The sequence below is a fragment of the Clupea harengus genome, chromosome 1 (assembly GCF_900700415.2).
Source record: "Clupea harengus chromosome 1, Ch_v2.0.2, whole genome shotgun sequence".
Taxonomy (NCBI): domain Eukaryota; kingdom Metazoa; phylum Chordata; class Actinopteri; order Clupeiformes; family Clupeidae; genus Clupea; species Clupea harengus.
Genome location: NC_045152.1, coordinates 29,341,440 through 29,367,790, shown reverse-complemented (window position 1 = coordinate 29,367,790; position 26,351 = coordinate 29,341,440). Strand labels below are relative to the sequence as shown.

At 46.3% G+C, this 26,351-nt stretch overlaps 2 protein-coding genes across 7 annotated transcripts in view; one reads left to right on the top strand and one right to left on the bottom strand.

Moving 5' to 3' along the window:
- Positions 1-14,931, top strand: part of tanc2a (tetratricopeptide repeat, ankyrin repeat and coiled-coil containing 2a) — a 218,282-nt gene extending 203,351 nt beyond the window's left edge. For all 5 annotated transcript variants that reach the window (XM_031575274.2, XM_031575268.2, XM_031575257.2 and 2 more), the window contains 14 exons: positions 1-55; positions 432-540; positions 925-1,047; positions 1,288-1,524; positions 2,136-2,318; positions 2,873-2,966; positions 3,847-3,980; positions 4,313-4,436; positions 4,648-4,823; positions 5,142-5,274; positions 7,726-7,817; positions 8,046-8,192; positions 9,533-9,633; positions 10,589-14,931. The exon at positions 1-55 is cut by the window's left edge and continues 277 nt beyond it. In XM_031575274.2, coding sequence (XP_031431134.1) covers positions 1-55; positions 432-540; positions 925-1,047; positions 1,288-1,524; positions 2,136-2,318; positions 2,873-2,966; positions 3,847-3,980; positions 4,313-4,436; positions 4,648-4,823; positions 5,142-5,274; positions 7,726-7,817; positions 8,046-8,192; positions 9,533-9,633; positions 10,589-12,620 — 3,740 coding nt within the window. In that variant the 3' untranslated portion in view covers positions 12,621-14,931. The remainder of the gene's footprint in view (positions 56-431; positions 541-924; positions 1,048-1,287; positions 1,525-2,135; positions 2,319-2,872; positions 2,967-3,846; positions 3,981-4,312; positions 4,437-4,647; positions 4,824-5,141; positions 5,275-7,725; positions 7,818-8,045; positions 8,193-9,532; positions 9,634-10,588) is intronic.
- On the bottom strand, positions 14,932-25,353 carry LOC105912833 (transmembrane ascorbate-dependent reductase CYB561). Of its 2 annotated transcripts, XM_031575287.2 has the most exons (7): positions 24,918-25,353; positions 23,268-23,301; positions 22,558-22,771; positions 18,512-18,610; positions 18,173-18,276; positions 17,585-17,742; positions 14,932-17,233 (listed from the first exon to the last, which is right to left on the bottom strand). In XM_031575287.2, the coding sequence occupies exons 3-7, from the start codon at positions 22,766-22,768 to the stop codon at positions 17,044-17,046; spliced, it is 762 nt and encodes a 253-aa protein (XP_031431147.1). In that variant the 5' UTR covers positions 22,769-22,771; positions 23,268-23,301; positions 24,918-25,353; the 3' UTR covers positions 14,932-17,043. The 2 variants fall into 2 exon arrangements, with proteins under 2 accessions (XP_031431147.1, XP_031431141.1); XM_031575281.2 differs by lacking the exon at positions 23,268-23,301 and having other exon boundaries at positions 24,918-25,350.
- Between the last annotated feature and the right edge of the window lie 998 nt (positions 25,354-26,351).

Genomic DNA, 26,351 nt, shown 5'->3' with positions numbered 1-26,351 from the left:
AGTGGCTCATCTGGAGGGAGGACGGGGAGAAGACCAAGTTCCTCTGTGACCCCAGGTATGGTCAAGGTCAAGGGTCAGCTTCATTCTTCAAGAGTCAGGGGTCAAGGGTCAGATTAATTTGGATAGCGGCAAGGGCCTTATCAGACATCACACAAGTAACTATGAAACGACATCGTATAAGTACGTACATATATCTGCTTTTGGGAAAACTGGATGTTTCAGCAAATACAGTTGAGATTGTTCTGTGTAACAGAAGAACGCACATCTGACTGAGAATCTCCTGTCATTCTTCTCCTCTGCTCTCTTCTCTTCTGCCTCTACTCACTTCTTCTCTTCTCGTCACCTCACCTCTTCTCACCCAACTCTCCTCCTCTCTGTTGTTCTCTTCCTTCGTTTTCTTTCTCTCCTCTCCTTCCCTGGTTCCCATGTAGGAGTGGTCACACTCTCCTGGCCTTCTGGTTCTCCCGTCAGGATGGCAAACTCAACCGCCAACAGACCATTGAGCTGGGCCACCACATCCTCAAAGCACACATCTTTAAGGTACACAAACACACACACACACACACACATAACCACTATCTACATGCTCAAAGCACACACACTTATATATGCACACACACACATACACACATAACTACTACATCCTCAAAGCACACATATCCAGTACATACTCGCACACGCACACAAACACACACACACACACACACACACACACACGCACGTGCGTAACCGCTACATGCTCAAAGCACATTTTCAGTAAACATACACACGCCACTCATGATATGCAATGCAAAGTATACATTTACATAACTATTCAGTTTATTTTCTCACTCAAGTAACTTGTGAAGCGTTCACTTCTCTGTCCCTATTGTGTGTGTTTACTGTGGTCCTGACGTTATGTCCACACCCCTCTCCTTTCTACAGGGCCTGAGTAAGAAGGTTGGGGTCTCTTCATCCGTTCTGCAGGGGCTGTGGGTTTCTTACAGCACAGAGGGGCTGTCCACTGCCTTAGCCTCGCTTAGGAACCTCTATACACCCAATATTAAGGTACTACACGCACACATACACACATAGACACACTTATACATACGCACACACTCATACACACTCTCTCTCTCTCTCTCTCTCTCTCTCTCTCTCTCTCTCTCTCTTTCACACACACACGTATCATCATATTCACTTACCTTAATTCTATATCTGCTTTCTCTCTTTATGCCCTCTTCTCCCCGCCTCTCTCTCTCTTCCTCTCTCTCTCTTCCTCTCTCTGTCTCTCTCTCTCTGCTGTAGGTATCTCGCCTGCTGATTCATGGCGGGGCTAATGTGAACTACCGTACGGAGGTTCTGAGTAACGCGCCCATCCTGTGTGTCCACGCCCACCTGGGCTACGCCGAGACGGCGGCACTGCTGCTGGAGTTCGGCGCCAGTGTGGAGGCCACGTCGGAGAGTGGCAACAGCGCCCTGGGCTACGCCGCCGCTGCCGGGCACCTGCCCATCGTCACTGCGCTCTGTGCCAAGAAGGCCAAGGTCAGAGAGATGCCAGCTACGTTTAACACTCATGCAGAAGTGACCAGATCACTCCCAACACTAACACCCAACACTCCACACTAAACACCAAACACCAACACCAACCCTAAACACTCATGTTCAGTCCAGCGTCACTTTACAACCTTGAAATGCATGACAGAGAGAGAACAGCCTGCTCGCTAGTGTTGAACTTTAATGGAGGAATATTCAATTACACCTGACAGTATTGGGAGCACAATGTAGAGTCCTGAGGGCCAGGACAAGGCATGGCAGGGGTAGTGGAACTTCTCCATGAGTTTCGTCCTAAATGCTGTGATTCTGCTGGATACGGACCACTCTTTGTGCATCAAGTGGCAAAAATAACATTAGGTTCAAAATACACTTAGGTGTTGAGGCCACCACTGAGCCATTTGGCATGTACGGTTAGTCTGAGAACAGTGGCATGTGTGTAAGGTAGACTAAAGGCAAACTCTGTACGTCCGTGTGTGTGTGTGTGTGTGTGCGTCTGTGTGTGTGTGTGTGTGTGTGTACGTCTGTGTGTGTGTGTATGTGTGTACGTCTGTGTGTGTGTGTGTGTGTGTGTGTGTGTGTGTGTGTGTGTGTGTGTACAGGTGGATCACCTGGATAAGAGTGGTCAGTGTGCTCTGGTGCACGCCGCCCTGCGGGGACACCTGGAGGTGGTGAGGTTCCTGGTGCAGTGTGACTGGAACCCAGACGGCCAGCAGGGGGTTTTCAGCAAGAGCCACGCCGTACAGCAGGCCCTCATCGCCGCCGCTAGCATGGGATACACAGAGGTACAAGACACACACACACACACACACACACACATACACACACACACACACACACACACAGACACAGACACAGACACAGACACACACGGCGTATAGCAGGCCCTCATTACAGCCGCTAGCATGGGATATACCGAGGTACAAGACACACACACACACACACACACACACACACACACACACACACACACACACATGGCGTATAGCAGGCCCTCATTACAGCCGCTAGCATGGGATACACAGAGGTACAAGACACACACACACACACACACACACACACACACAGACACACACACATGGCGTATAGCAGGCCCTCATTACAGCCGCTAGCATGGGATATACCGAGGTACAACACGTGCACGCACACACACACACACAGACACACACACACACGGCGTATAGCAGATCCTGATCGCAGCCCTAGCATGGCGTACAGAGGTACAACACACACAGTACAGCAGGCCCTTGATGTGTATATTTTATGTAGTTATTCATATTCATAAAATGTCCGTGTGTGTGTGTGTGTGTGTGTGTGTGTGTGTGTGTGTGTGTGTCAGATTGCATCCTACCTGTTGGACCTGCCAGAGAAAGATGAGGAAGAAGAGGAGCGTGCACAGATCAACAGCTTTGACACTCTCTGGGGGGAGACAGGTACTGCAGTGTGTGTGTGTGTGTGTGTGTGTGTGTTTATGTGCATGTGTGGTTGTGTGTCAGGATGTTGGCGAGAGGGGGGTAAGAAGTTACTTTTAAGGGTTTGGTTTGAGTAGACAGTTATGAGTTATGATTACTAAAACTCCACTCCATGTCTGGGGTGTGTGTGTGTGTGTGTGTGTAGTTTGTGTGTAGGTGTGTGTTTTATGGAGTGTGTGTGATAGATGTGTAGCTGTTCATATTTAATCGCTCAGCAATCCCACCAGTCCAGCAGAAGGAAATGATCTGACTAAGAGAGCGCTCTGCTGTTACTGCCGATCGTTTATCATCCAAATGATTTCCTTCATCTTTTTATTTCTCTCTTTCGCTCTCTCTTTTTCCTCTGGCCTTCCACCTCTCTTTCTCTTTCTTTGTCCCTTTACCCCTCTCTCCCTCTCTCTCTCTCTCTCTCTCTCTCTCTCTCTCTCTCCCTCTACCTCATGTATTCTCTGTATGAATACTACAGAGCCTGATATACTGCTTGGGTAGAGCAGCAGTAGAATTGAAGGATTTCTTCCTATTGTTACTCAAAGAAACCCTGAGAGGATTTTCTTCCAAGCAAATGGTTTTCCAGGCTAGAACTGCTGTAGAGAGCTGTCAGAATCAGACACTTGAGAATGAACTAAAGTCAATGAGTGGCTGTCCACTTCATGTTAATAATAGTCTACTTCATGTTAGTAGCTGTGGATGGGCAGTATTGCAAAGCTGTGTCTGCTCTGTTTGAAAACCCTATCTGAACTCTCTGTGTCTCACCCTGATATGTGTGTATTTATCTAATCTCTGTGCTAATCTCTAATGTGTGTGTGTGTGTGTGTGTGTGTGTGTGTGTGTGTTTCTGCAGCTCTGACGGCGGCGGCTGGTCGGGGGAAGCTGGATGTGTGTCGTCTGCTGCTGGAGCAGGGTGCCGCTGTGGCACAACCAAACCGCCGCGGCATCGTACCACTCTTCAGCGCCGTACGCCAGGGACACTGGCAGGTGGGTACACACACACACACACACACACACACACACATACAGCAAGAGCGAGAGAGCAACACAGATAGTCTGTGAACAAGACACATATAAGACAAGATACATATATGCTCTCATTTCTTATGAAGATTAGTTCCGAAACACGATAATAACGTTACATTACAGTTGCAGGTGCAACAGGTGCAATTATTTACTGTATATACTGTAAGTGTGTGTGTGTGTTTACGCATCAGGGCATGTTAGAGTGTAGCATGTTTTTAATGTAAGTTAGTGTGTATGAATGTGTGTTGGTGTGTGTTGTGACCACTATCTGTCTCTCTCTGCTGCTGCTGCAGATAGTTGACCTGCTGTTGAACCACGGGGCCGATGTCAACATGGCCGACAAGCAGGGCCGCACTCCTCTCATGATGGCTGCCTCCGAGGGACACCTGGGCACCGCTGAGTACCTGCTGGCACAGGGTGGGCACCGCACACGTCACATGACCTCACGTCACACCTCTTGTTTCATTATTACTGCTTTTTATGATATCTGTGAGACTGTACACTACTGTCTCTATTGAGGGACAATTATAATGATAATAACATATCGACAATAAAACAAATTCAACATCCCAGGCATTTGATCGTTTGTGGTTGCCATGGCGCCCTGACCTCTGGGCTCTCTCTGCAGGTGCTTCTCTGGCACTAATGGACAAGGAGGGGCTTACAGCTCTGAGCTGGGCGTGTCTGAAAGGCCACCTCCCATTGGTCCGTGCCCTGGTGGAGAAAGGCGCGACCACTGCCCACGCAGACAAGAGCGGCCGGACCCCGCTGGACCTGGCCGCCTTCTACGGAGACTCTGAGGTGGTAAGTAGAGCCAAGGGGAAATAAGTGGCTGTTGTGCTTACAAGAGATAACTGACACTGCTGGAAACGTATTGGCAAACATGTATATTAGCAGCAGTAAAATTAATTAATTTAATGTCTAAAATGCCTACCAGTGGTGAATGAGGCTAAGTCAAATTTAGTGGCTAAATTATGTGTGACAATTATATAATAAAACCACCTAAAGCAGCACAAGTTGCTGTGGTGCTGATTAACATTAACTGTAATAGGACTATCTAATGGTCTCTCTCTCTCTCTCTCTCTCTCTCTCTCTCTCTCTCTCTCTCTCTCTCTCCCTCAGGTGCAGTTCCTGGTGGATCATGGGGCGATGATTGAGCATGTGGACCACAGCGGCATGAGGCCTCTGGACCGGGCCGTGGGCTGCAGGAACACCTCAGTGGTGGTCGCCTTACTGAAGAAGGGTGCCAAAATAGGTATGAAAGGGTTGTGTGTGTGTGTGTGGGGCGGGGGGCGGGGGGCAGCAAAGGGTTAGAAGGATGAGAAAAGGAAGACAGTGAGAGGTAGAAAAAAAGGATTTAGCGAGAGAGAAAGGAAGTAAGGAGAATAGAGTGAGAGAGAAAGGGAAAGAATAGAAAAACAGTGAGAAAGAGAGATAGCAAGGGTGAGGTTCCACTCTGCTGCCTTTCTGCTGTGACCTGAGGTGCTCTTTCAAGGGGAGATTTCAACCTTGAATCAAATCTAAATAATGAGTCATATTGAAATGGTACATGGTTGAATCATTTGGATTGAAAGGAAACCCCCCATTAGGTGAGAAAACAGCAGCACACTGGCCTGGGCAATGGCAGTTACAGGCCTTCAGGTAGAGGGGGCTATTTCCAGCTATATTGACATTACAGTGCTTACAGTTGATGATTTTACTGTTTAGGAAAGTCTAGCTACCACAGTGTCAACCTTGTGTTACCCATTTAGAATAACCCTCCCATCAAAAAGCCATGCTGCCCAGACGCTCCTTCCCTGTCATGTTGTCTTAACTATCCCCTGTTCCCACTAACAATCAGGTGATGAGCTGTAGCACTACAGGTTTTAGCTCTAGCTTTTAGCACTGGTGCTAAAGCTCCTAATGATCTGTTGCCAAGCTGTAGCGCTAGCTCTTAGCACTGATGCTAAAGCTGCTGGTGCTGCTGCTGCTTGCTTGCTTTCACACAAGCATTGCTTCTGTTGTTTTTAGCTTGCCTTTCTTTCTTTCTCTTCTTTCTTCCCCATTCCTCTCTCTTTCTGTCTTTTTCTCTGTCTCTGTCTTTTTTCTGTCCTGCTCCTCTGGTCTCACGGCTGCTTTTTGTGCTCTCTTCCCATCCCCACCCCCAATCCACCCTTTCATTCTCTTTGTCACATACACTGTCTATCTATCTATCTATCTATCTATCCATCTATCTATCTATCTATCTATCTATCTGTCACTATCACTCTCTTCTGGTGATTCTGGGATGTTTTTGGTTTTGGGGGCGAATGGGTTGGGGCTCTCTGTCCATGTCATCCCCATATTTAACACGACTCACACCCTTCCATCCATCACCTCTGACCCCCTCACCCCACTCACATTCCGCTACCCTCCGTAACCAGGATGTCAGACCCTCCCCAGTCGAGCGCGAGGTAAACCCAGTCTCTGTGTCTGTGTGTACCTGTAAACACACCCCAACCCGAGCCCCCTCCCCTACCCAATTGTGTTCTATGTCGTCCCGTTCCCTCTCTGGACTTCTCCTGTTTGTGTGTGTGAGCGAGCACATTCTGGCCTACGTGACTCAGCCTCTCTTTAAAATGGAGGAGAGTGAGGGAGAGTCTGTAATTTGACTGTGGTGTGCATGTGGATGAGATTTCTACAGCTTGCTTGGGTGCCACTCATTCATGCCTGCTCAGTAAACGCTCATTCATTTTCGCATTTTCCCCGGGCCACTCCTAAAACCCGTGGGAATGCATGTGGCGGCTGCATCCCAAATCACTCACTAAAGCACTGCATCCTACGCACTGCGTCCTTCAAGCTTCCAGAGGGATTTGTCAAGGGTTTAGTGTGTCTGATGCTGTGTAAAGGAGGTGATCTCTGGACTGAGGTAACTGTCTTGCCATATCCATCCTGTGACCCATGCATGCCCCCTGGTGGCGTAAAGGCAGAACTGCATGTATTGCTGTCTGTCTGCATGGCCGTGGAATGGCCAGCTGTTTCTGTGGTCTCACTAGAAAACCTGCTGTGCCGCTGACTCCTAATAACAGGACTTCCCTTAAGTGCATGGGCTTGGATCAGTCGCTATCTACCCATTCAGCCTTAAATACGGAAACCCAAAAGGCTCAAAATTCAGTCTGATGCTAAAGTGTGGGCAATTCACAAAGTCAAAACTGACCACAGGTCTGCACTTAAAATGTTATTTTAACCACCCCAAGCAATCCTAGCACTAACTGTTGTAGGCTGCTAACTTCCATACATCCTACATTCAGTAACCCCATTCAGCCCTCCAATATCCTCCCCTCCCTGCTGCTAGCCTTATTCGGCCCGGTTAGCATTCCCTCCTAACCCAGTGAAAAAACCCTGGGAGGCATTTTGGGTTCATACTCTAGCCTGAGTACCAGTCTGTCATTCATGTTGGTAGAATGGTAACTAACAGCAGGTGTGGATATTTGGATATATTCAGAAGAATCAAAACAGAGAACTGGGTGGTATGCAGGCTGCTGTTATCAGCTATCCTGATCTTTTCTTTCTTCTTGCTCTTCCTGCTTAGTCCCGACAACCAATCAGAGCTTAGCCCCTTTTGTGATGTCACAGAGAATGTGGGTGGAGTTTCTGCTCCTTACCAGTTCATCCATGGGAGGAGCTATATTGTGTGGCTCCTGTTTCCTTTTGTTTCTTACCCATCATGCACCTTGTTTGGCTGCAGGTCCAGCGACATGGGCGATGGCCACCTCGAAGCCGGACATTATGATCGTGCTCCTTAGCAAATTGATGGAGGAGGGAGATGGTTTCTACAAGGTCAGCCATGTGCAAAGCTGTTCAATACATAACACTATGTTTTGTTTTTTCCAAGTAATACATAAAATCAGAATTGAATTCATATTTGTGTAATATCTAAGTGACAAAATTGTACGTTTCTTGCCAAATCCCACGGCTTCATAGTGTGCCGATCTTGGGGTTTTCCTTAAATGGTTTGTGCTTGTATGTTTCATTATTTGTTCGTGCATGTGTGTCCTCCCACCACAGAAGGGGAAGGTGAAGGAGGCTTCCCAGCGCTATCAGTACGCGCTCAAGAAGTTTCCTCGAGAGGGTTTCAGTGAGGACCTGAAGACCTTCCGCGAGCTCAAAGTATCCCTGCTTCTCAACCTCTCCCGCTGTCGCAGGAAAATGAACGTGCGTTTGCATTCTCTTCACTTCACTTTTTCAGTCACTTCCTGTTCTCCCTCTCTCTCTCTCTCCCTCCCTCTCTCTGTTTTTCCCCTCTGTCCTCTCCCTCTGTTGTGCCGCTTCTTCTGTTTGGAGGATTCACAGAGGAACCATCTATAAATGTTGTCAGAGGATCAAGCGTTAACTCAGCCTACACACTGTCCCTCCCCACAATCAAGACACTCACACAGGAATTAAAAAAGGCAGAAAGGTTGAAGAAATGTGTCTGTTTGTGTCTTGCACTCCAAACACAGCTTCCTCGTTACCCGGTTAAGAGATGTGAATAATGGTCACACAAAAAAACAGCTAGAGACTGGTCAAATATTCTTCAGTCCACATACATCATCAAGCCTAACTGCATTAGTTGTCGTGGTGATCCTGCTGAGGTCACCTGGTGTAAACGATGGACAAGTGACGTGGACGTGACGTGTCCAGGCCGTCCTGATAAGTCCGTGTCCTTTAGAACAGCTGGAGAAACATCACCCCCACCCATTTTTCATGTGTTTACTTTGCTTTAGGTTTTTGTTCATTATACTGTTTTTTTTGTTAAGCTTGTTTTCATACCTTTTTCTGTTTTGTCTTTGGTTCCTTTTTGTTTGTTCTCCTTGTTTACTATGGCAAAGCTAGGGCTGTTTCTTGGAGCTGTTGTCAGAGGCTTAGCTTGTAGACAGGCTCAGACTTACACTGTCGAGAGGGCATCTGTGTGTCCTTCACCTTTGTGTGTTTGCGTGTGTGTGTGTGTGTGTGTGTGTGTTTCTGTCTGTGCATTTGTATATGTCATGTATATACATGTTGTGTGTCTGCAAGTAAGTGTGTATGTAAGTGGCTGTGTTTCTGTCCATTTATATATATATGTCAGGTATGTGAATGTTGTGTGTGGACATGTGACCACGTGATCATACATGCAGCATGTCAGTATATATTGTGTTTGCTCACTCAAGCAATACATATGGAGGTCATTTCACTTGTGTGTGACTGTATTCTACCATTGTTCCATGACTTGTTCTTAATTGATGAAAGATCCTTGTCCTCTCATTGACTGTCATTATTCATTATTGTTTCTTCTTGTACCTTCATGTTTCTGTGTGTGGCTGTGTGGCTGTGTGTGTGCGTGTGTGTGTATGTTTGTGTGTGTGAGTGTGTGTTTACCTCCTGACATTCCACATTGTCATTTTTTGTTCGTGACATGTTTCATCACCTGTGTGTGTGTGTGTGTGTGTGTGTGTGTGTGTGCGTGTGTGCGTGTGTGTCCTGGGCTGCACTGTAAGGCTCCTGTGAATGACTGTTGGCCCTGTTGTTGCTTGCAGGACTTTGGGATGGCTGAGGAGTTTGCCACCAAGGCTCTAGAGTTGAAACCCAAATCGTACGAGGCCTTTTACGCACGAGCCCGCGCCAAGCGCAGCAGCAGGTAACCATAGAGACGGACTGACAAGGGCCGAAGGCAGGGCCTCTCATCATTTTTTATTTTTTTTGTTTGTTTATTTGTTTTTTATCCCCGTGTGTCAGTCGCTGCAGCCATCTTTGGTTTGGCTTCTGATCTATTCAAGGTCTTATTATAGATCTTTCTTTTAGATATGTGCTATCATTGAATTTGGTGTTAGCGTATATCTCAGTAGGAAGCTTCTGGAACAGAAGGGTGAAAGGCTTAAGCTCTACTGTAGTGGGCCTGGCCAAGTATCAGGGGTTAGCAGGTTCGTTCGGCCTCACCACCCATAAACCTCACTCTCTGGTCATGTTTAGTTCCTTCTACCTTATTTTGCTTTGTGTTACTCCATACATCTTCAGTTCCTGACCAGATTCCTCAGCAGATGCAAAGACTCAATATTCAAGACATATGGCCACTGGTGTCATTTGTTTTTCTTTTCAGTTATGAGTTTTGTAAGCTCCAAACTGAAAAGAAAAGACTCTCTATGCAAAAAAGACTTGACCTGAAGTGAACTCCACACACTAGTTCTTGGTGGCTAGGGATGGTTGAGAGATTCCTTGAAAGTTCTCTGCTTGCTTTTTTCTTTCTTGATCCCTGATCACTGACGTGGTCTTGTAATGTAGTCATGTACTTAACTTGTCTTTTTTCTCCTTCCTCTCCTTTCTCCTTTCTTACCATCTTCTCTTCTACTCTTCTTTATTTATGTACTCTATCTACACTTTCATCTTCCACCCTCTTGCTACTCTACCCCTTCCTTCCATATCTATTCTTCTCTCCCTCTTTCTCCTTTTCCATCCATCACTGTTCTCCTACCTCTCGCTCTCTCTTTCTCTGCCTTATACCCTTTTCTCTGTCTTCCTCTTTCCGCCTCCCCTCCTCTCTCCCGCTCGCTCCTGCTCTCTCTCTCTCTCTCTCTCTGTCCATCTCCGTCTTGCAGGCAGTTCCACGCAGCCCTGGAGGACCTGAATGAAGCCATGCGTCTGTGCCCCAACAACCGTGAGATCCAGCGCCTGCTGCAGCGCGTGGAGGAGGAGTATGACCAGGTCGCCCAGCAGCAGGAACTGGAACTGGAACCGCCCCCGTCCCCACCCCACGACCAGGAACCGCCCACCATGCACCCCGCCCCCCTGGAGCCCCGCCTCTCCGACATGGAGCCCGTGCAGGACCTGTTCGAGGAGGACGAGGACTACCAGGAGCGTGACATGGAGGGCCTGCCACTAGGGGGCGGCATGGTGCCTGGGTCCCGCTGTAGTCCCTCGGGGGTTCCCGTCATCCATAACATGCCCCCGTCGCCCAGTCACCGCGACTCGCCCTACCTGAGCGGGGGCCCCTCCATGGGCCAGGCCTTTGAGCTCCGCCCCAGCCCGCCCTCCATGTCGTCTCCCACGCGTCAGGGCTACCAGTCATCCCCCTCTCCCTCGCTCTCGCCCACCCACCAGAGCTCCCACTTCCGGCCCAGCCCGCCCCACACCTCTCCGGCCCACCAGGTCCCCCCGCCGCCAGGCGGCTCCTACCACTTCAGCCCGCCGCCCTCGCCCCTGCGCCGCGGCCCGCAGTACCGCGCCAGCCCCACCTCCGAGGGCGTGGCTCTCTACCGCCCGCAGTCCGCCTCCGCGGCCACCGGGCGCTACCAGCAGGACGCGCCACTGCAGCCGCACCACCACCACCACCACCACCACCCGGGTCGCCCAAAGTCACCCCTGTCCAAGATGGCAGGCCAGCGCTCCTTCCAGCTGCCCACGCAGGTGCAGGTGCCCCCACAGCAGGGCCAGTGGCTGCAGCCGGCCAAGGCCCAGATCGTGCGCACTAACCAGCCCAGCGCCGCCGTGCACTCCAGCGCCGTGCTGGGCAGCAGTGTCTACAGCCAGATGGCGCACTCCATGAGTGCCCGTTGCCCTGGCGATGTGGACGAGCTGGTCGAGAGCGGGTACGGAGGCGGCGGGTCGCTCCAGGTGCAGGGCAGCCTGAGTGCGGGCATGCTGTACCAGCGCGCCATCAGCATGGACCCCGGGCTCATGGAGGATGAGCCCCCACTGCCCCCACCACAGCAGGCCCCCATGCAGAGGCCCTCCTCTGCATACCAGAGGCCTGTGGCGGGGGGGCTGCGCTACAGCCAGACGCCCCAGATCAGCCGCAGCCAGTCGGCTGCCTACTACCCGGTGTCACCCCATGATCTGGAGCGGCAGGCCCAGCTGGGCTCACCCGAGAACCCGCATGCGCTCCGCAGGCCTGTCAGCGCCACCAGCACTGAGCCCAAGCCACACGCACCCACCCCCCGGCCGCTCATCCACTCCCAGAGTGTGGGCCTGCGCTTCTCCCCCTCCACCAGCAGCCTGGGTGGGGGCTCGGCTGTAAATTTAGGCCCTGGCTTCAGGCCCTCGGCCCAGCAGATGGAGATCCCACTCCAGCTGTCCTACGAGGGCGGCTTCTGCGACGAGCTGTCACCCGTGTCACCCCCGCAGGGGCCGCTGGACATGCGCGTCATGGGGGGCACATACCCGGGCGAGGCCCTGCGGTCCCGCGCCACACCCTTCATGGGCATCAGCGACAAGACAGCGCGCACGCAGCAGTACCCGCCACCACATCAACCCTCCTCTTCCTCCTCCTCGCCTTCCTCCCGGGCCTGGGCCGTGTCGTCGCTGGACACCGTCATCAGCAGCCCCGCCACGTCGCCTAGCAACATGGGGTACAGCCACATTGCCTACTACAACCGCACCAACAACGCCCACAACGGACACCTGATGGAGGAGGACTACTACGCGGCGCCCAGCTCGGTACGCGAGCGCTCGGCCGACGCCATGGGCCGCGTCAGCCAAGCGCCCACCTACCCGGACGTGAAGGTGGCGCGGACTCTACCCGTGGCGCAGGCCTACCAGGACAGCGAGTACCGGCAGATGAGCCGCAACGACAGACAAGGCCCCACCTCCCCCATCAAGCCAAAGAGACCGTTTGTGGAGTCCAACGTGTAGGCGGCAGGAGGCCCGGAGACACTCCATACCGTCCCACCAATGAGCTCTCAGAACAGCCGGGGGGTGAACCGTCCAACCATCTCCACTCAGACTGGCATAGAACATCACCAAGCCACATGTCTCATCTCAATCAATCTCATGTCAGTTTAGTGCTGAATATACAGGCAAAGGTGGGCTGAACTCCTCAGCTGAATGGAGCCTCTGGTGCACAGTACTAAGCATCATTCGAAAGGAAAAACAGAGCTGGGATAAATATCCAATTTTAATACTGACTGTTTATAGTGTGGCCTTACAGAAATATGAATATACTACAGTATAAACAGCAACAAGTCTTAAAATGACACATCCGAGTGTTGTTTTTTTTCCTCAAGGTGTCAACGCTGATTATTAACTCAAGACTTACAGTAGTCTTAGTAAGAGAGCTGTTTTAGAGGTCCAGTGGAGTTCTTTCGCCGTCTTGAACGGGGTTTGTGGTTCCACGAGAGTACCAACATGAGCTCAAGTACTGCAGAACGTAAAATCAACGTATGTAAGATCAGCGAAAACATCGGTTCTAACGCTCGACCTGGAGACCTCTGTCACTTGTACCAGGAGAAAGAAGATGGCCAGCGATATCTCCCCATCTCAGTGTGCTCTTGTCGGGGTGGATGAATCTCATCTTTAACTCTCCCAGCCTTGCAGAGATGCACACATTGCTTTGCCCCTTCTAAAACAATGATTTTGATGAAAAATGAAAAAAATCTGACGCCAGGTAAATCTGTACATAGCAAAAAGCGAAAAGTAATATTTATCATTTTAAGTTATGTTTGTAAAATAATTATATATATATATAAATATAAATATATATACTTAATTTTTTTTTCTCTCTACTTGATTGTAAATTGTTTACCTTCCTGTTTGTTTGTAAGTGTTGCCCAAAATGGTCCATATGCAGTTAGGTTGGGAAAGAAAAGGGGATTGGTTCTGCTTCTCTGTTGCCCCACTTCTCAGGAGCACATGAACTGTGGCCAAAACAATAACAGGCTGTGCTTCAGAAACCAGACGTCAGCTTAATCTGTGCCTCGCTCCATGTGACTTCCTGTAATGCTTGAACAGGAAACTAAAGGGTACCGCTGCCGTGCCGTAATTGGAGGTAATTTGCTAAACGCAGAGAGAATGGCACAATATCACCAGATTCATCAGTGTGGACCATGCAGACTTAGTCTTAAGAGTTGTGAAGGCATGAAGTTGAACTCTGTATGGGAGGGTGTGTTTGGATGTGTGGGAGTTTACTGGCAGCTAGTGATGGCTCAGCTTTGAGTTGCGCCCGACACCTCTGAGTCCTCTCTTAAACGAGACCCAGTGTCACTGAAGGTCACAGATCGGATGTGTCTCTTTATCCCCTGAAAACAAACGCTTACAGAGGTCATTAGTGTCACTTATTCATCAGCCTAACGTTAAGGTTCAAGAAAGGTCTAGAGTGTGCGAGTTGTTTCATTTAGTTTCAGCACCCTTGCTGCAAAGGAACAGGGTTTTATAAGGTAGAGTTCATGTATGGTTTTAGGTGTTGTTCAAATATCAAAACCACAGTTTGAAGAGAAGCTACAGGCTTTGGTCGTATTAACCGACACATCCTCAGTCTCAGTCCAAACCCTCACTGGATAATACGTTAATACGAAATAATTAATATTGGACCTCCATATTGGAATATTGGACAACCATCACACCAGAACCAATCCCAGAGACAGGAAATGACAGGAAGTATCTGTGTGATGTCAGAGGTCAAAGCAGGAAGTAGTATGAGTTGCAGGAAGTATTTTCAGCCAATTTTGTTTTTTATATGTATAAATATATAGGTTCAGTGTAAATGACTGTACATAAAGATCCCACTAAAGAACGCATGCTCTCTGCTGATTCACACACACATTCAAGCAAAGACATTGGTTGGTGAGTGTTTGCAATGGAGTGTGTGTGTGCGTGTGTGTGTGTGTGTGTGTGTGTGTGCGTGCGTGCATACTTTTATTTTCCACTGCGGGGAGGAGATGAGGCTTTAAAGGGTTGTTCTTTTATTCTTTTTTGTACTTGTTTTGGTTTTATTTTTTTCATCTTTCAAGGCTTGCTAAGGGCCGGGTTTCTGTAAATTGTGTGTAAATGTGAGTTGTGACCTTTTGCCAAGGAGGACCGTGACAAAGGAGAATGCTTTGTTTTAAACCCAATTAAGCGACTGTAAACTGTACAATCGGCTGTATGTATGAGGAAATATTGTACTTATTTAAAAATGGCTACCACTTGGAAGAAAACAAGGCAGAAAACAAAGATGGACTGTGAGACATTTGGTTGCCTATGAGTTTGATTATTGTTTGGTCTTCATTCTACACTTAAATCATTACACAATTACACACAACACTAATGTTAGGAGTGAATTTGCAACATTCATTCTGGTCACAAGCCTCACTTACTACATAGACAGAAGTGTCAAAGAGTACTGTAAACATGAACATTAATGCACATAGACACTGTTGGTTGGTTGGTTCTTTTCCAAGTTCTGAAGATAAAAAGAACTGGACACACTAAGGCCAAAAACATTTTCATCCCGAAAGATTTACACTAATTTGAAATAAATGACAGATGAGATGTGTATTTAGAAGGCTGGAGAGGACAGGACATTTTCAACACAAAAAGGTTTTGGCACCAGTACTGGTTGACAGATCACTGTAATCTCTTAAAACATCCAGAATGTTCCATGTTCTGTAAAGGCAGTTAAGATACACTGATCGCCGAAAGCTGGGTCCAGTCTCCCTTCCACACACGTGGATAGAAACTAGAGAGCAGCAAATGCCTCTGGCCTTTGCACATTTTAAAACAAATAATATTATTCAAGTCACAGGCTTTTGGCTTCAAAGACAAATGTATAAACACTTGACCAGTGCCAAAGCTACTGGGTCAGTCATACTGTTCTGTTACTTGCAAGATATACAGTACATTCCTCAAACGTATGCTAACATTATTATTAAATCATTACACTTATCTCATTTCTACTTTATAACTTAATTTTGTACTCAAAACGACACCATAGATGTGGCACTTCTCTAAAGGTTAGGCTTTAAGGTTAAAGTTTGTTTTAGTAAAACTAAACCAGCTGAACCAGACGGACACTGTAGGACGGAATGTTAAGTATTTTGATCGTGAAAGGATGTGGGTACATTTTTTTTTTTTTTAAACACATTTCTAGTCTGGTTTGGCAACTGTTCTATATATAGAATCTGGCACTTTGGAGTTTATAAAGGCACATGCCATTCTGGTGCAACAGAAATATTTAGTGTTAAGTGTTGCTGGTCTTAATAAACCAATTCTAGAGGCCAATCATGCCCTACGTTGTACGAAAACCAGGGAGAGGACCAGCGATTCAAGGGCTGTTCTGGTATGCATTGTGACTCAAAACAGAGCAGGGAAGAATCAGGGGAGACGCTAGAAAAGCTACAGATCCTAGACGAGTTTTGTGTCTTTCACTTACATGACAACTGGTTGTCCGGAAGAGTAAACCAACACATTATTCCTGCACAGTGATGCCCACAGTGTCTCCTTATTGAAGAAACAAGAGAAGTATTGAACCCCCAATGAAGTAACTAATACTCATATACAGTGGCTGACTCTAGAGTAACTAATACAATGGCTGACTGGAGTAACTGATACTCATATACAGTGGCTGACTGGAGTAACTAATACAATGGCTGACTGGAGTAACTGATACTCATATACAGTGGCTGACTGGAGTAACTGATACTCATATACAGTGGCTGACTGGAGTAACTAATACAGTGGCTGACTGGAGTAACTAATACAGTGGCTGACTGGAGTAACTAATACAGTGGCTGACTGGAGTAACTAATACTCATATACAGTGGCTGACTGGAGAAACTAATACAGTGGCTGACTGGAGTAACTGATACTCATATACAGTGGCTGACTGGAGTAACTGATACTCATATACAGTGGCTGACTCTGAAACACATATGGCCCCAATATCAGCTGCTCTCTGGATAGGTTAGGCTTCTTCATCAGATTAGGATTAGGATGTAACGTGATCAACAATCCCCAGATTAATCTGAACCTCTCCCTCTTCCACCCCCTGGATGATGTCAGTGCCTGAATCCAGGTACCCTAACAATACACTGATTTCCTTTTCATGGGAGGGAGGGCTGTAAATCACATGGTCACCCACAGAGGAAACTCACTTAGAAGCAGACAACACTGTGGGCCATGACAATAACAGCATTATTATAAATGCGTTTAGCACCCTCTAGCAGTAATAATGGAAAGTCAGATTGTCTTCTCATCTCTAAATAAACACTGTGGAATTCACCGTGCAGTTAGTGGTTATCTATTCTCCAAAACCACTTCTACCCACCCCACCCCCCTTTAAAACAGCATGGAAAGGGATCAATCAAGGAGAAACAGAGCCCCCATCTGTCAGGGTCTTGAAGTGCACAGACAGCGCTTCCTCTTCGGGGTGAGGGGGCCGCTTGAATTCGTCGCGGGTCACCACGTACCCTACAAGCACTCCGAATGCAAGCAGCACTATGCCCAGGGTGTTGGCCAGGACGCCCTCAGGAGCGAACTCTGAGTAGGTTTCTCTGTGGAGAACAAAGATGTGAGGCTCAGGTCAAGTCAACATATGGAAGACTGTAGTCAACATATGGAAGACTTATTTCTTATTTCCAGTTCCAGTATGGTTTTGTTTGGTTAAAGGCCTCCTGAGACTCATTTGTAAGTGTTTAGCGTAGAACTATAAGATGACTCTTCTGGACAAGCAAAGAATCAGTATTTCAGACTGAAATTTCAGACAGTGAGGTACAAAACCGAAAATGAATGAGAGAGAGAGAGAGAGAGAAGGGGATTACGGAGAAGAAGACAGGCAAAACAGAGAGAAAGGGAGCATGGAGAGACTGAGCATCCACGAATGGGCAGCGGTGAGCTGAACTCACGAGATGGATAAGAGCAGCTTCTCCATGATACCGAGCAGGCAGGTGGCGACGGCAAGTCCGAACAGCGCCAGGCCGAAGAACACGTGCAGAGGCAGATAGGCCCTCCGCAGCCACGCCGTTGCCCCCGGAAACAGGAAGAAGCTAAATCCCATGAGCCACTGGAGCAAGGAAGCACAGACGCATAAAGACAACAATACTCACATTGGGCAAATTTTAAACCCATTTCAGTACCGCTGAAACTAAAATCACCCAAACACTTTGGCACTTTGGAGTTCGGGCAGCCATATTGGATAAGCACTGTAGGGAGTCACTGCTCCAACCCCTCTGACAGTTGTTGAGGTTAATAACAGAAGTAGGGTATGTTTATCAGAGGATTGAGGTAGATAAAAACTAATATATTAATACCAGTACAATACAACCCTGTTTTTAAAGTGTGTTATATGAAAAAGGTTTGGTCCAACTTCAATATAAATATTGTAATAACTAGGGAGAGAAGTCGAGAAATGAAACATTTGTAGGGAGAAAAGGAATGATAATGATCAATGTGTATATGTGTGAGGGACAGAGAGAGATTGGGAATGGGTTTACCTGTGCAATAAATAAGACAAAAGTGAGCATTCCACACCAGGAGTGGAGAGAGTACATGTGGGGGATGTTTCTAGCGTCATGGTACTGGAACACGGCCACCATCCCTGAGAGGCAAATACAGCACTAGTTTTAACTCTCATATTTTAACACTGAATTAATTCAAACAAATCTCTGTTGAAATATTTACCTTCCTCAATAACTACATTTTGTATTGATATCATAGCTAACCTACCTTTTATCTATCTAAAACTTGTGCTAACCAAACCTTACACACATACACACACATACATACATGCACACAGTGACACAGAGGAAGACGGAGAAAGAGATTGAACTTACCAATGATGCTTATGAGAAGCGCTAACAAGTGCAGCACACCATGAAGAATCTTCACACTGCGTTTGGCCTCATTCCGAAATGCACGGAACACCATAATAGCTGAGGATGGACACAGAACAATCTTTTGAAAAACAAAAATAAACTTCGCTAAGCTGCTATGAAAACACGTCACTGGTGTTAGGGAGTTGCAGTTGTTACCCCTCAGGCTTTGGCATAATTATAAAAGGTTTCCCATCTCCCTTTACAAACATTTCTTCGGAATTAGAGCTATGACACATAACCCAGAGGGATATCTTCCTTTGTTGTCATGGATACAGCTAAGAACAGTGGCTTGTTTAGGCCTCAGGCAATAATACTACATCACAAACCCCACGTGGCCAATCAGAAAAGGTCACTCAGCAATCAGCCATCTTGCTTTATGGCTTCCACCTGCCTGCCGGAAGAAGAGACAGCAGTGTTCCGTCACTCAGAACCCAGACAGCAGGTAACTCTGGCCTGGATCTGACCCGGGTGTGAGCCGGACCCGTTGGAAAGGATCTGGGAGAGTGTTATTGGTGACTCACACCTCCGCTGTCTACCTGGCCTTTTGAGGTTGTGGTCAAACGCCTCGGGCCGTCTCTGACCCTTGTGCAATAAAGGCAGCTTACCCACTAATGGCCCAGTAGCCTTTCAGACAGAATATCCTAATTGAGTTGTCGTGGCGGGATATTGAATCTAACGCAGACAGCTGAGGAGATTAGAAAAACAATGAGCATCGCTTCTGTTTGATCGCCTCCAGCTTCTCACCAGACTGAGAGGGAACACGCTACTGCTGCCTATCAAGAACAGGAGCGCGTCATAGTAGCCAGATTTAGCCATTCATCTCTGCCGGGCTACAATGGAATCAGACATTAAGCAGTCGAGTCTAGAGCATTTCATTTCATTAACTCAATGCAATCTGAAGGCTTAGATGAAAGCGCTGGAGAAAAGCATGTGAACGTTAAAGGTGCAAGGTTGTTGATAGTTGAGATCAAAGGCCAATCAAATAGACCCTTCTCTTCCGTGCTCCTGAAGCAACATTGTTGATTGGCTGGAATAGCGCATGGCTCCGGCAGAGCCACTCTGTTAGTTTTCCTGATGGAGATCATTTCCAAACACTGGTAATAATTTAAGAATATAATAAACAGGTGCCTTGTATTATTATTTACCTTATACGAATCATGTACTTATGTAAGCAGGAACATGGCTTTTCTGTGTTTCTGCGTGTGTGTAACTTCGAATATTAGGTGCCACTTAGTCTACATATCTACAAGAGCATGTTTAGACCAGAGGTGATACGCTTCTTCCGACCTTGTGCAAACCTGCCCTCCTTGCAATATAGGGAGCCTCGGACGTCAGAGATCCACCACGTGGTTATCCCTGCTGAAAACTAAACGTTTTATATAAACCTTGCGTGATTATCAGGGCTTCACTTCCAGCCTTGTGCTGGGAGTGAGCCGATGGCAATTGTTGTTTGTCTAATAAATTTACTTATATGCAGCTCCGGAGTCCTGAGGTAACTAGGGTGAATTTTTTGAGGACATGGGATATCAGCTGGGCGAAACACACCCTCTTTAGTCACAAGAAAATGTCAACAAAAGGGCTCCTAGTGATACGTGTGTGTGTGTGTGTGTGTGTGTGTGTGTGTGTGTGTGTGTGTGTGTGTGTGTGTGTGTGTGTGTGTGTGTGTGTGTGTGTGCGTGCGTGCGTGCGTACGTGCGTTCATGTGTGTGTGTGCATACACAAAGGGCGGGATGCAAATCAAATTTGTGCTATGTAAAAGCATTAGTAGGGACTTCCTGTGTGTGTGTGTGTGTGTGTGTGTGTGTGTGTGTGTGCATGAAAGTGCATGACTGAGGTAATTTGATGTGTATCTATCACTAGACAAATATGTATGTGTTTTTCAAAGAAAATGTGATTATTAACTTGTGCATGTGTGTGTCTATGTGTGTGACAGTGTGTGTGTGTGTGTGTGTGTGTGTGTGTGTGTGTGTGTGTGTGTGTGTGTGACAGACAAAAAGTGACTGTTTCTGTGTGTGTGTATGTCAGGGTTGGGCGATTTATCGAATTAATACGATGACAAAAATGCTTAAAGGAGCACTATGTAGTGCTGACCCCAAGAGTTTAAAATCAGTACTGCATTCCAAATAAAAATATTAGAGAGGATTATCTCCCCCCCTCCCCCTCCTCCCCAGACTCGAAGCTCACTCGGGTTGCCAGGTTGAGGACACTGAAGCTACACAAAACGAGCGCCAGACTCAAGCTCGACATTAAACTTTGACAAGTGACAATGAGTCCTACACTATAAGTAGATCAGCTAATGTATACATTTGTACATTTCTTTCTATTGTTTGCAAACTATAAACCAGCTCATATGGATCTTTGACTCTGACTCTGTCAGTGTTAGCTGTGTTAGATGCATGGCAATGTATGTTAGCTAAAGCTAAGCTAAGCCCAAAAACAAGCATATAACATATTGCTCAATTCAACAGATAACGTATATCTATCATCTATTTTGGAGAAGTAGTCTACTGCACCCTGCAGATTTGTTTGTGGTGTATGTAACACTAGTGTAATTCTAAACTGTTTAAGCAGACAACTGGAAGGGCACACGGCAGACTTATGAAAACTGGAGTATTATTTATTAACACTGTAACTACAGTATAGCTATCTAAAGCAGAGCGGAGCACTAAGAGAGCGCCCCCTAGTGGCGATTCAGCGCTTATATACCTATAACAACAACCAATAGAGGACCCCCACCCTATTCAGTACCAATCACATTTGTTAGGTGAAAATGCACCCTAGTTACCTCAGGACTCCGGAGCTGCATATAAGTACATTTATTAGACAAACAACAACAACAATTGCAATCGGGCTCAGTCCCAGCACAAGGCTGAAAGTGAAGCAATATTAAACACATCGCACAAGGTTTATATAGACAGAAGTTTAGCGCTGAGCAGGGATAACCACGTGGTGGATTTCTGACGTCCGAGGCAAGGATGGAAGTTTTGCACAAAGTCGGAAGAAGCACAGTTCGTCCCTTCTTATCACTTCTGGTCTAAACATGCTCTTGTACATATGCAGACTAAGTGGCACCTAATATTCTAAGTTACACAAACGCAGAAACATAAAAAAAGCCATGTTCCTGCTTACATAAGTACATGATTCATATAAGGAATATATTAATACGAGGCACTTGATTATTATATTGTTAAGTCATTAACAGTGTTTGGAAATGATCTCCATCAACATTCAACTTCAATAAATAACATTGTCAATCTTCTATGTGTCTGGAACACCACACTTTTCTTTTTTATCTTTTTTTTATGTCTTTATTTTAAGCGTCTTTCAGAACTTTGAAAAGCGCTATATAAATGTGACATATTATTATCATTATTATTATATTTTGACCTGAGTTCATGTATAAATAAATTCAAATCATGAATCATCCATAACACTGAAAAAAAACAGAGATTTCTATTGCTGGGCCACATCGCCCAACCCTAGTGTGTGTACTTCAGGGAGACAGACAGAGTTGCTTACGTGTGGAGGAGAAGCCCCTGAGGGCTGCGGACGTGGCTGATCAACAGAGGACAGGAGCAGGCAGCCTGACCAGCCCCCACCCCAACACACACACACACACACACACACACACACACACACACACACTGACACACACACACACACACACACACACACACACTGACACACACACACTGACACACACACACACACACACACACACTGACACACACACACACACTGACACAACACCAGCCAACTCAGCCAGCCTTAGACACTGCCTGCTCCTTCTGTCATGTAACAGTAAGACCTCAAATCAGGAAGCATCCATCATTACAAAAAGTGTGTTGCTGTGTGTGTGTGGCTGTGTGTGTATGTGTGTTTATGTGCATGCACAAGAAGAAGCCCTGACTAACCCCTCAGACTCGCCCTGTGTGTTTACTGAGTAGTGTGTGCGTAAGAAGCTGACAGCTCAAGGCCGGTGCTTAGTGTCCCCTCTGGCTTACCGTCTCCATAGAGGAAGATCATGCCCAGCACCATGCAGAGAGGGTGCACGTTAAACTCTTGGCGGGAGCCATCCCAGGCGTAACCGCCACGGTAGTGGCCCATCCACACGCCTGTTATCACCACACTGGCCACGCCCAGCAGCTGAGAACCTGCTACATACCAGGGTAGAGAACCCCCCTCTAGCCACCTCCGAGACGCCTCCTCCTCCATCACCTGAAAGAGAGAAAAGAGAGAGACATTACCACAAATTGGTATATTACAAATATTTGTTTAATCCAAATGTATGTTTTGTAAACTGCTTTGGCAATATTGTACACTGCAAAGTCATAATAGTAGAGCAACTTAAATTGACACTGAATTGAAATAGGTAAGCATGAAAATTGGGAGGGTGGTGAAAACTAAATAGGTAATAGGTTCAGCGGGAACAAAGAAGCATTTTTTGCAGTGACCTCATTGAAGTCTTAACAAAGGGAAGTTAATGGTCAGCACACAATGATTCAGTGCTGATTATTTTAATTCCACACAAACATTTCATGGCAGAGAGAGAGAGAGAGAGAGAGAGAGAGAGAGAGAGAAAGCAACAGCCTGAGAGGAAGACATGGTCTCATTTATATTTTCTTTTTCTCTTTGAAGATAAAACAGAGGAAAGAGAAAGACAGACAGACAGAATGAAAGAGAGGGGTGGGGGATGGGAGTGATGCCAGCTGACCTCAGTGCCCCGAGTCAGATCACAAGACTCCACCCTGGAAATAAATATTGACATGGATCATAAGTAGAGTAAGCTAGGAAGTCACACACATACACACACAGATACACAAAACAGAGACTTACATATACCCACCTACGTATATAAACACACACACACACACACACACACACACACATACAGATCAGTAGGCTGTCACTGTGCATTAAGAAAAATAACCCAATGACAAGAGCCATCAGATTCCGTCTTTAGGACACAGAGGAATCAAGAATGCAATGATCTCCATGGAAACGTCAGGAATTAGACAGACTAGGAAAGAAATGATTTGGAGGGGCAGTCGGACTACAGTGACCAGGCTACACTGGGGATGGTGTCTGGAGAGACGGAAACAACCCCCACTGTGAAACAGAAAACATTTCCTCTTAGCACCAAACAAAGTCATGATTAGCCTACGGTTTTTTTTTACGTAGCCTATCTTCGCCTGGCTTCAGTGCCAAACAGCACATGACTCGTCACACAATGAGCTTATGGCTTTAATATCAGAATGATTTGGTTTAATACCAATTATGATAAAACAATGGAACATTATGGATAAACCACTATTAATTTACAAGTCATGAGGACATGCCTACTCATGAAATACATGAGACAGCAAATACCATAAGGTCTAGAGGGGAGAATGAATGCACAATCAAAACAACTTTCATTTCATTCAAAATTCAGATATTTAAAGCATATACTTTCATAAATGAAACCAAAGTTGGTTGGTAATATTCAAAATGATATCCTATATTATAAGCTCTAAACATCCTCTGTTTGTCATAATCATAGCTGGCTGTAACTGTTTAGTATTGATGGCTAAAAATTGCCAGGAGCTGTTTTGCATCAATTCCACCAAGGATTGCACAGACTTCTGCATCACCCAACTACCACAGCATCATATAGTCTCTAAAAAGTGACAATATGTACTATGTCGTCACCTTTACTTCACACTTGGGAACTCTTCACTAAAATTGCTTATAATTAATTAATTTAAATGGCTGATATCAGAATTAGGGGACCTACACAAAAATAAATGTTATATAGTTAAAATGTTAACTAATGAGTGTGTGTCCGAGCGCGTGCGTGCGTGAGTGCGTGTATGTGTGTCATGTAGTTAAATAGCATACAACCGCGACTGATTTCTAGTCGAAAAATGTGCATATTCATCCTGCCTGGTGTCAATGTTGCAAAACGTCTACCATGCACCCATGAAAAATCCATTAGTTGCAGAATCACAAGTCTAGTAGGCTTATGACTTGGCATTATCCCCATCTTCGCCCTCAAGACACGCGGTCTGTTAATAAAAGAAGCACTGACTAACAACTTTATACCCCTTTGGAGTGGAGCTTTTCAAGTTGTGTTGTTCACTCTGTTATATTCAACTTTAATATATATTAAAAATATATATATATATGCCTGTTCAAACCAAGGGAATGTGTCACAGTACGTTTCCTCCTGCTTCCTTCCTGAGATAATACAGGTCCAGCGCCCTTTCTGCTAAAGGCTCTGGAGCGGATATGGTCTGGGTCTAAACCGGTCCCAGAGTCACCTGACATCGAAGGTGAAGGATGTCTTCACCTTCATAAATGCAAAAAAATTGCTGCCACTCACCTTGTTACAGTCGAGCAGAACTTCAGGGGTGTCCTTAAACAGCCTTTATCCTCAGTACCAGGTCGCTGGCGGTATTGCTGAATTTTTTTTCTTCTGTTTCCTTCTACCAGGGTTTGTGTTGGACTTTTTTTCTCACACTTGCGTTGCGCACTTAAAAAAAAAACCTTTCAGCTGCACATTCAGTCATTCAGTTAGTCAAATCTGAATTTTGCATGACGCAGTTCAGAGATTCAAATGTTGTTTCTGTGTCTTCTAACCTAGGTAGCCTACAGTAATGTTACTCTTTGACATGACATTATGGCATGACAGATAACAGTGACGCAGCTGGAACTAGCGACTAACAGCCATCTAAAAGGAACGCCCCCGACAGTCCTGAATGGACAGGGGTGGGGACAACGACGCAGGGGTGTGCAAGGTACCAGGGCTTCCAAAACTGTCCAAGGGTCGGTTACCATGGTGATGTGAGGATACGAGACACGTCATCTACCCTAACAGAACAGCCAGGGTTTCGCTTATTTTCCCGGATTTCTTAGAAGTCTAAATCCAGATTCTGGGAAGATGCATAGAATAGGACATGGCACGTAGAAATGAATGCACTACACTCGAAAGGGGTGGTATTAGCTGTCACTTAACAGGATTGCTCCAGCACCCTTTATACCGAAATATCCATATAGGAAGATCGGGGATCGAGGGATAGGATGTCTCACATTGTAATTCGCTCGTTTGAATTTACTTTCCTGTAATTTGCGTCAAACGTTTCCGTTAATTCCAAAACAGTCCACGAGAGGGAGACCAACTCCCTGGTGTTCCTTATCCCGCTGACTCACAGAGTTCTTCATACTGCTACTTGGTCTGTCGGCCATACGCAACCTCTCGTTATTTCTGTGATTACACCTTAAGCCCACTATCCACATGCTGTTGTCTTTTTGGTTGGGTGGGACCACGAGTGAGTGTATGTGTGTTGGTGGGGGGGGGCATGCACTTATGAATGAATATAGAATATAGACACACCTTTACTGTAATAGTAACTCATTTTTTATCAGTCCATGGCCACAGCTCCATCAGTGCTCCACAAGAAAAGGGCCGGGATGACCGATGGGCTAACGTTTCAGATATCCAAATATATGATTGCATAGACTATTAAACACGTAGGCTTAATCCAAGCAGTTTATTTGTTTAGAGACAGTATGCAACAATTTGCCACTTTGAAGCATGTTTGTACAAGCAACTAGTCGCCTACTGGTATCACCAGTATTTCAAATGAATTAGAATTAGAACTCAAACGCAGTTGTAGGGCATAGTTACAGCACGCTTTTAATTGAAAATTGATACAATGAGCCAAGTTAAAATAGTTTAAAAAACAAAAATGAAATTTTAGAAATCGTCGGCCTAATAGCAAGAAAAGACTATACTGCAAAGGGGGCACATAGTTAG

Bases quoted from the DNA above. Each gene is read 5' to 3' on its own strand.
- LOC105912833 (XM_031575287.2), bottom strand. From the start codon at position 22,768: ATGGAGGAGGAGGCGTCTCGGAGGTGGCTAGAGGGGGGTTCTCTACCC. The intron at 18,611-22,557 runs GTAAGCCAGAGG...GTCCATCCTCAG, and splicing joins GATCTTCCTCTATGGAGACG to CTATTATGGTGTTCCGTGCA. The intron at 18,277-18,511 runs GTAAGTTCAATC...TTTGCCTCTCAG, and splicing joins GCTTCTCATAAGCATCATTG to GGATGGTGGCCGTGTTCCAG.